The 10,000-nt window shown below is 48.1% G+C and overlaps 1 protein-coding gene across 1 annotated transcript in view; it reads left to right on the top strand.

Moving 5' to 3' along the window:
* LOC115561537 (calsyntenin-2) overlaps positions 1-10,000 on the top strand; it is a 227,159-nt gene that overhangs the window by 180,739 nt on the left and 36,420 nt on the right. Inside the window, exons 6-8 of the mRNA XM_030381674.1 lie at positions 1-108; positions 2,172-2,429; positions 3,623-3,744. The exon at positions 1-108 is cut by the window's left edge and continues 78 nt beyond it. Of these exons, the coding sequence (XP_030237534.1) occupies positions 1-108; positions 2,172-2,429; positions 3,623-3,744 (488 nt within the window). The remainder of the gene's footprint in view (positions 109-2,171; positions 2,430-3,622; positions 3,745-10,000) is intronic.

Genomic DNA, 10,000 nt, shown 5'->3' with positions numbered 1-10,000 from the left:
GGGGTCCGCTGTCGTCGGTGAGGACCACCGTGGAGCTCCAGACGAGCCACATCGGGAAGGGGTGTGACCGCGAGACCTACTCCGAGAAATCCCTGCAGAAGCTCTGTGGTGAGCCCCCCCTTTCCCCTTCACTTCACCTTCCTGCCCCCCCCTCCTCCCTCCCCACCGCCCCCTCCCTCCTCCTGAGAAGGGTCACCACAGTCCATTTTCCACATCACGACACGCGTTGTCCTTTTATCTGCCTCTTCCCGCGGTTACACCGCGGCCCCCGACCATGATGCAGCTGGTGGTGGTGTGACCGGCCGTAATAAGCAGTCTCAATCGGAGTCCGCATTGTGGACGCGTCGCGGCGCATCAAATGATGGAAGTCTGTGGACCCGCGGCGGCCAAACTGGCGGGATATCTTAAGTACACAGTGAAATCCGCCCATCAAAGGCTGTGTCCTGCTAAGTCGGCGCCGCGGAAGGCGAGCACGCTGAATGAGAAGTGGAGTCTGCTGGTGGAAGAGGCGATAGAATCCTGCAGTGGCTGCAGTGTTTGTAGATGTTTGGGCTCGCCTCCCCCAAACATCTAAAGCACCCAAGCATGCACACTCCAAAGGCCAGCCATAGCCTAATGCTAACTGTAGGTGCTGGTGGCCAATGGGTACTTCAAGCTGTGGAGCTAATGATGTGACCAAGAGCAAGGGGCAAGTGCCATGCCTCTCTCTCTCTCTCTCTCTCTCTCTCTCTCTCTCTCTCTCTCTCTCTCTCTCTCTCTCTCTCTCTCTCTCTCTCTCTCTCTCTCTCTCTCTCTCTCTCTCTCTATGTCTCTGTCTCTGTCTGTGTGTTTCACTCCCTCTCTGTTGCACTCCCTACCGGTGACTGATGAGCCGCTAAGCTAATGCTACGGTTCCCAGAGCACCCCCCCCCACCATCACACACAAACACACACGCACACACTCTCCTCCCCGCTCTCCTGGACTCCCCCTGCCAGCAGGGGGCTTGGCTTCATCGTCTTTGACTAACGGTCGTCCAGGGCTCCGGGGGAGCTAATGGTGATGCAGAGAGGACCCCCCCACCCCGTGCCCCCACCTGCCCTCCCTGCCCTACCCTAGCAATGCATGGTTGACCACTAAAGAGCCCATTCCAAGACCGCCGTAATCGCTATCTGATCGCCAAAAGAATCCATTGTAATTGTTTTGTTTTTTTGTTTGGGGGGGGGGGGCAAAATCAATTGTAGATAATTTACAAAGACGTCGGGGGAGGGAGAATGCTGTAGCCTTGGGGGAAGGATAGGTTAATGCATATAGGAAGTCAATGCGTGGTTGTTTGTTCATGGAATCTCATTAAAGGAGGCTGAAGCATCGACACGCTCTGCCAGACGGTTTGACTGGCTAGGGGTGGAGTGGTTGTGGTGATGGTGGGGAATAAATGAACATGCTCATTACTGGTTATTAGCAGAAATTAACATCTGCTCGTTCCAGGAGTTTGTCTGAACAAACCAGACGGAGAGGTTTTTTGTCTGCGTGTGTGTGTCTGTATGAATGTGTGTGCGCACGCTTTTCTTTGACGTGCAGCATAGCCTCAGTACGGTTTTGATTCACGGCCCGCTTGTAAGCCGTTCTGCATGATTTCTAAATGTGCAAAAGCATATTTATTCAGCTCTGCCACCAGGCCAAAGACAGATTAGCCCAGGCTTGTTAAACAGGCCCCACAGGAAAGGAAGAAGATAGGTTCACGAGAAACACACAAAACAAAAAAGGGTTTCTTTAAAGGAGAACATCTCAGACAAAGCCGAGCAGTTAGTTAGTTACAAAGGCTGTGATGGATGAGGAGGGTGGGCTGTCTTTTCCATAACTGTCTATTCCATCTGCTACGCTCGGGTGTTGGCTTGTCTCAGTGAAAGATGAGTCACCCAACCCCCCCCCCCCCCCCCTCCCCCCTTTCCCCCTCTCCCTCCCCTCACCTCTGCTGAAAGTTTCATCTTGTCACCGATCGATATGCACATCCCCCATCAGTCTCCGCACCATTGATTGCATATTAGGGCCGAAGCCATCTGCCTCACTCATGAGCAATCACTGCCAGGATTAGGGCCCGGGCCGTATGTGCTGTTGACACGCCTTGGTTTCTTGTTTTGTTTCTTTCTCTTTTCTTCTTTTGGTTTGGTACGTTCCCATGGCGACTACGAAGGGGCGTCGTCGGGGAGCACCGACCTGCTTCCGGCGCCGGGGGCGACCACCAACTGGACGGCCTCCCTGGTGACAGACAGCGGACGCGACAGCGACCTGATCTTCCGCTTCGACGGGCGCCAGGCGGCCAAGGTCCCCGACTGGCTGGTCCCCCAGAACCTCACGGACCAGTTCACCATCGCCACCTGGATGAAGCACGGGCCCAGCCCCGGCCTGAGGGCCGAGAAGGAGACGCTGCTCTGCAACTCGGACAAGACCGGTGAGAGCCTGGGACCCCCGGTGTCCCACCACACTGTGACCCAGACCAATGGAATCCCACTGTAGTGCTGGGAGGCTGCGCTCCAAACCCAACCTGTCCAAATGTCCAAGGGGGGGCAAGAGGGGGGGATTCTTCCTCTTAATTCAATAGCCTTATAGCCTTAAGAATGAGGCCTACTTAGTATTTTATTGTCACAAACCGTCTCTCCCCAATGAATGTAACAATGCCACGGGCCAACAAGCTCCCTTTCCAGCACCACCGTGTACAGTTCTCTCATGTCATAATAACTTTATATTATCACTGAACGACCATGCCGGTCTGTACATTGTGCAAAGGTTTGATCAAATCAAGGAAGAAGAGAAAGCACTCTATAGGCTGCGCTCTATAGGCTGAGGGATCACTGTCTGTGGTCCATTGATGTTTATTAAATCACCAACCCCTGAATAGTAGTAGGTTGCCGATTTTATGATCTTCAGGCCTTGTTTAAATATTAAATAGGCCTGTTAAAAGGCTGCATTATTCATTATTAAAACTGTCTGCCTGATCTTCCTGATCGCGTTGGGGTATTGGGAGGACTCTCATTTAATTTAATAAGAGTAATACACCATTATAAAAGCATTAAATCTTTAAACCTGACCGGAAACTCAAACATGAGCAGGATCCAGCTGGTATAGGGGAAAATAATGTACCAACCGCTGGGCCATCCATCTCCAGCTGTATAAGGGGAGGAGGTAGTCATACTCACCCCGGGGAGTCGCCTAGGGGTGTAGGGGGGAAGGTTTGATTCCAGATAACAACAGTCTGCTCCCTATCGGCACATCTAAGTCAAACGCAGAGATGCCTTAACTCCTACAGCTATCTTATAGGTGCCATGTGTCATATGAAGTGGCCTCTGCCGGAATGGACTTGGCAGAAATGGAGTGAAATATTCATAAGTACGGTTGAATTAGTCTATAATCCCTTGAAAATTAGAATGGTTATGTATCTGTTACGTTAGAACGAGCCCTTTATATCTACATAGGGAGTGGGTTCTCTGCCATGTTGGCGGCCATGTTGCTCCACCACGTTTCAATAGTTAATTAGAATTATTAAACGGTTCTCGAGAGGATGGGTACTTAATTAGCAATCATAATCACTAACTTCAACTGAAAGTGTGGTCCCTGAACTGAGGATGTCTGGGTGTCTCTCCACAGAGATGAACCGCCACCACTACTCCCTGTACGTCCACAACTGCCGACTTGTGTTCCTGCTGCGCAGAGACTTCACCCAGGTGGACACCTTCAGGCCGGCCGAGTACCACTGGAAGCTGGAACAGGTTGGTGGAGGCGTGGCGGAGGTGTGGGGCCGTGTGGACGGCCTCCCCGATCAACACACAAGTGTCTGTCCTGAGAGAGAGGCGGCGACTTTGAGTGAACGCTCGCTTGTGCGGGTGATCCCGTCACCGACATACACGTTATAATGGCTACATCGCAATCAGAGGCGTGTCTGGCAATACTGTCCACTGAGAGTGAGTCACTAGCTGTCACTTTATTGAACGTGTGAGTCGTCAGTGAGGCAGGGTCTGTTTGTCATGACATGTATCTCTATCTCGCTTTGTGAAACGACCTGCTCAACATATGCTCCTGGCTGTACTGATGCGGTACGGAGAGAGGAGCACTGTATTGTGTTCATAAGTAGCAGGTGTTTGAATTGAAAATGTGAAGCTTTCAGATGCTTTACCTCTGCTTGGTAGCACTCCTCATCTTGAGCATCTTTTTGTGTCTCAGCAGCCGTGTGTGTGTGTGTGTGTGTGTGCGTGTCTGTGTGTGTGTGTGTGTGTGAGTGTGTGTGTACGTGTGTCGGAATGTTTGGGTGTATGTGTGTGTGTGAGTCGTGCGTGCGTGAGTCGGAATGTGTGGATGTATGTGCGTGTCTTCAAGGCTGTGTGTGTATGTGCGTGCGTGTGTATGTCTGCGTGGGTCGCCTGGAGTCTTCAGATAGAGAAATCTGTCTTCGGGGTCAGACGGGTCGCTCTCGAGTCTCACAAGCCACACTCCACTGGCGAGGGCTTCTGATTGGTGGATAGCGGTGTGCAGCTGAGCCCGTGGGTGCAGGGCTGGTACCCATGGCTAATTTGATCCTCCAGATCACTGAACTCGATTGGAGGAGAACACAAGGGGTCCTCCCTCCGAACTCCTGATTGCACATATGAGTCACAGTTTCATCTCCTTCTTCCTTTCTTTCTTTCCTACTTTTTCCTTATTTCCTTCTACAGTGCTTCAAGGAGTTGTGGGGGTGTCTCCCTGGAGACGGTAGGCAGCACTGGTTAACCGGCTCTGCTTTTGTTTCTCTCTGTCTTTTCGAGAGTTCCACAGTTTGTTTTAGTCACTCTGCTCTCTCGCTTCATGGGATTCTGTTTTTACTATCATTGTGCCCTCCATTGTTAATTTGAAATAAAATCCCAATCTTCGATAATGCAATAATGGGATCAGACTTTCCTAAAATCCAATTTAGAGAAAATATGCTCCACTATTAGTTCTTAGATTCTGCCCCTCTGTTTTCCTATCGCTCCCGCTGTCTATCTTTCGGAATAATTATTTGTATCCCTAAGATATCCCCAAGAATATCTCTCTCTCTCTCTCTCTCTCTCTCTCTCTCTCTCTCTCTCTCTCTCTCTCTCTCTCTCTCTCTCTCTCTCTCTCTCTCTCTCTCCCTCCCTTACTAATGTAATTGTTCTGCCTTCCCAGCGTTTTCCACTCTGCTCCCCTCAGCGTGTTTGCGTTATCAAACCAGTGCAATTAACTCCAGTGAACGAACCAGTAGGGGCACAAGGAGCCACTCCACAATGGGGGGACAAGGATCATGCTAGCTGTGGCCTTCCACTGCTGGCAGGGATAAGGCTTTCGGCCAAGGTCAGATAAACGGCTGCCTGCTAGAGGCTCCTCTGACGTTATTTAAAACCTAAGTGAATTAAGTCTGGTATATTGAAGCAGGCTTTTTGTGTGTGTGTGTGTGTGTGTGTGTGTGTGTGTGTGTGTGTGGGGGGGTGTGGGTGTGGGTGTGGGTGTGGGTGTGGGTGGGTGTGTGTGTGTGTGTGTGTGTGCGTGCGTGCGTGCCTGTTTATTGTTGAAAGAGAAAACAGTTCTTAATTATGCTGCATCCTATCTTTTTTTTTATTCATCAAAGTGTAAGATTTACCGAGAGAAATCTCTTCACGCGGGAGTGTGTGTCGACGCTGAAAGGATGTTCTTTTTTTAGTGAGCTGGCACAAAAGAAATCTGACAAGTCATTGTGCTTGGAAATAGTCGTTGTGCGTTTTGAAGCTTAGCGAACAAAAGCAACCCACCTCCTGCAGTGAGTTACTCAAAGGAACACGACCAAGAGAGGACTGGCCTCCTGTATTCCTCATGTTAAACAGCTCCATGGCAACAGCGGAACGGCAATATAAAGATATGTGACTTGTGAGTCTGATGCGAGGAAGATGGCGGTGTATTTTCTGCCCTGTGAGGTTAAGCGTGTCTGTTATCGCGCCACATAATATTTACAGAGCACCTGCTTCCTTGTTTGCCGCGAATCCCTCGAATATTTTTGTTTACTTGTGTAAACACAAATCTAAAGGGAAGCTGGGGAAAAATGCATAAAAAAAGGATTTCATCCACCGTCTGGAATTACAGGTAGACCTCTGGTAAAGCTTTATAAATTATTATTTTTTTTAAATCCAGCAATCCAAGCAGCAACAGAAAAAATGGGCCTGAACTCGAACGCTACCTGGGATAATAGAGATTCCATTCATGTTTCCATCGGGGGTGTAAACTGAAGTGAAATTGTCACCTTGGGTAAAGAATCTCTTACAGGAAAGTTGAGTTGTTCTCCCCAGCAAAGGCAGTTGACAATCTGACTTCCTCCGCGGCTGGCAGAGATCAGGGGTGTATGACAACACAATCAGAGGTAGGCAAAGGCCTTTGTGGAAGCAAGTGAAGCGAGTGTCAATGTCAATTATTTGTGATCTGGTTCTGCTACTTCATGGCCGTGTGTGTGCTGGTGTGTGGTTGTGTGTGGGTTTGTGTTTGTGTGTGGTGTGTGTGTGGGTGTGTGTGTGGGGGTCTGTGTGTGTGGGTGTGTGTCTGTTATTTTGATTGAGTGAGAGAATGAGTGCATGTGTGTTTGAGCATGTGTGTCTGTCTGTCTTTCTGTGTGTTTCTAAAACAGTATACAAGTATAGGACTACCAAGAGCCATTCGGAAAATGAGTTCTGTGATTCCTCAGCGGATTGGATGCATATATAGCGGCCAAACAGGTCTGCCCTTTGCTCTGTCCAATAAGTAAGGTAGTAACAGAAGGGCACTTCTATCACAATCCATCCAAAAATAATCTCATTGGGGGCTGGAGGAACGAGGAGGAGGTGGAGGGTTGATGAAGAGGAGGAGGTGAAGCATCCCTGAAGATGAGAAGGTTGATGATCTCTGAAAAGGAGGAGGTGGAGAATCCCTGAAGAGGAGGAGGTGGAGGATCGAGCAAGAAGTGGGGGCTTTGTGGAGAGGAGGCGGTGGAGGATCAAGGAGGAGATGGGGGTTGAAGAAGAGGAGGAGGTGGAGGATCAAGGAAGAGGTGGGGGCTTTATGAAGAGGAGGAGGTGGAGGATCAAGGAGGGGACTAGGGTTGATGAAGAGGATGAGGTGGAGGATCAGGGAGGAGGCTGGGGTTGATGACGAGAAGGAGGTGGAGGATTCATGAAGTCCCATGGGTTTCTTGTTCAGCCATTTCAGAATATCCTGTGGATAACCTTCTTTTTGGTTTGCTCCACAGGTTTGTCCTCATCTTCATCCCCATCTTCCTCTATCAGGTCCATGAGTTCAGTGATCTCTTCACGTTCACAGAGAGGGGCTTTGACGGCTTTCTCCTAGATGTGATCACGGCCCCTTGTTGGCCCAAACCTTGGGGTTGGCCAACTCTCCCATGGTCACTGAGGGTTAGTCGGGACAGACTGAATGTCCTGTCCAGCAGATTTTCCTGCCTGGGCTCCCCATATCCCAGTCTGCACCACAGAATTGGGTTGTAGTCTGTCAGGAGGTTCTGGTGGTTGGGAGGTGTCTCAAGGACCCTAGGGGGTTGAGGGTTTGGTGGTGAAGGACCAGCCTCTGCCTCCACAACATCTCAGATGGGATTTGAACGTCCTTCTATTGGATGTCTTGGAAGTTCAGAGGCTCCTTCTTCCATAGTCTCTTCGCCACCACCATCTCCATCTAAAACACTGCATCAGCTACGAAAAACCAAAGAACTTATCTATTTTTAAAGTCTTTCTTTACTTTTTTTACTTACATTAAAGGGCCTACATGAATGATTTTTGTTTTATATGCATTGTATTCATTCATGACACTCCCATTGTCTGTCTTTAGGGTAACGTTTATTTATGATCAAAACTAACATTAGTTGATGATGTTATCGTCGCAACCCATAGAACTCACACTCCAGTACTGTAATGAGAAGGAATTTCAGATTCTGACACGTCCTGTTTGCATTGCTATGACTCAAAAGTTAAAGGTTTTGTGTAATTTCCATATAATTGCTAAAACTGTCCTGTGCTTTCTGACAACTTTATTTTCCAAAATTATGAAAAGGTATCATCTTATCGTATCTATACTGAGCTCTCTCACCTGTTCCTCCCCTCGTGGTGAGGACAAGCCTGGATGAGGGAGGGAACTGGGTGTGACCCGGCTGTGACCCTGGCTCTCTGCCGCTTGTTCAACCCAAACCCCATCCACCATCTCATTTGCTCCTCTGAGGCATTCCTCCCCGTAGCAGAGTTAAGAGTTGCTCACCCTTATCGCTGCCTTATCACTCGATAACTCGCCAAACTCCAAGAAAATACTGCTGTTCTCTCTAACCCTCTTATCACTGCGTAATGCTCACTACTCGACCCTCAAATCCCCACTGAGGATAAATAGGACTTTCAGCTGCTCGTGGTGGAATAGGATTCTGGTAGCAAAGAAGTCCACTATGTTGCTGTCGCACTAAGTGAGCCCTACACGACTAGCTTAGTAAAAACCTATGCAACTGTGTCTTAGAGAGAACAGTGCATCCCTCCGTGTGTGTGTTCACCTAGGGGAGGGCACATAGCGCTGTGTGTGTTGCGTTGTGTTTGTATGTCTGGAGTGTCTTTGCTCCTACGTGTTTTCAGAGGTGGTAGAAGTACCGCACACGGTCTGGGTTGGTGTGCAAGCGGTTTTAAAAAGAGAAATAAAAATCTCTAGGGACTCTCCGCCTCTTTTTTTCTGCTGTCCCATCTGTCAGCTGCTGCTTGATCAGCTGTCGATGATTCCTGATATGGGAGATCTGGAGTAACAAGTCTGCTTCGAAAAGTGTTGATGAGAGTTCTTACATGTGAAAGAAAACCGATAACTGTAAAATGCAGACTCATTAATCATATGCGAGTATCGTCTGTTAATATTATTTATTTCAAAATATTACATCAAGCAAGTGATGTAATTTGATTTTAATCACACCGGTACGGGCTCGGCATGAGAAGCTAGCTCTCGTAGTTTGTCTCAGAGTAGTCATCCAGACAGGCAGGAAGTGTGATGATTTTCTTTTTTATTTATTCTCACCACTGAAACCATCAAATGCTCAACCACTATAATGATCTAATTCTCGCTGAAATAACTATTAAATTCTCACCACTAAAAAAATCAAATATTTAACAACTAAAGGTCCCCCCACTTCCTTCCGTGGGCACCAGCCACCTAAAACACTTTAAATCAAGCAGGTCCCCTCCAGTGCCACCTATTATCTGATCCCATTATCCACACTGCAGAGAAGGCCTTGTCCTCGCTGTCCTCACTGAAGTTGGGCAGCACTTCTCTACTGGTATGCAGCCCTCTTTAGTCTCAATTTCAGAGTCAAGCTTTTGTCACATACAATGTTATGAAATACAGGTACACCATTCAGGGCGAGGTTTATAAACCTGCTCTGTAGACTGTTCAAAATATAAATGAAAGGGAAGGTGAACGCATTTCATGTAGAGAGAGAGAGAGCAGTTGATGACGCACAATCCCAGCATGCATCCGTCTTGGATCTACACAATGAAGTGCTTCTTCAGGGCCACTGTTTCAAGCCCCATCCTTCACAACAGTTCCAAGTGTTATATTGGTAGACAGTTGTTAAGAACATGTTTGTCAAAACAAAGAAAAGCTGAGTGAAAGAAAAACAACCCATATCACTGTGATCCACCCAGGACACCAAATTTCTCAAAGTTTGAGCAAATCCTTTGTTCATTGTTCAATTGATACCAAAAAAGTGAATGAGCGAATAACACAAGATTTGATGAATTATGGTGACATGATAGCAAACGTAATTACGTATATTATCTCTCAAAGGGAGTTCATTTTATGTCCTACTTCTTCGGTATGTCTTTCACACAGTGCCTTTCAAAACGCTGTTGCCTGTTGACAAAACAAGCGTCTCATTAGCAGAATCGGAGGCTTTGAGTGTCTCCAGGCTATGTATATTTGAAGACACCACATCCTTGTGTGGCTGGCTGGGACGACTACTCATGTCATTATGTATAACAGAGAGCAATAGGGAATGAGTTTTGT

This window comes from Gadus morhua, chromosome 16 (genome assembly GCF_902167405.1).
Source record: "Gadus morhua chromosome 16, gadMor3.0, whole genome shotgun sequence".
NCBI lineage: Eukaryota > Metazoa > Chordata > Actinopteri > Gadiformes > Gadidae > Gadus > Gadus morhua.
The sequence above is the reverse complement of the archived record's forward strand: the minus strand, read 5'-3'. Positions and strand labels throughout refer to the sequence as shown.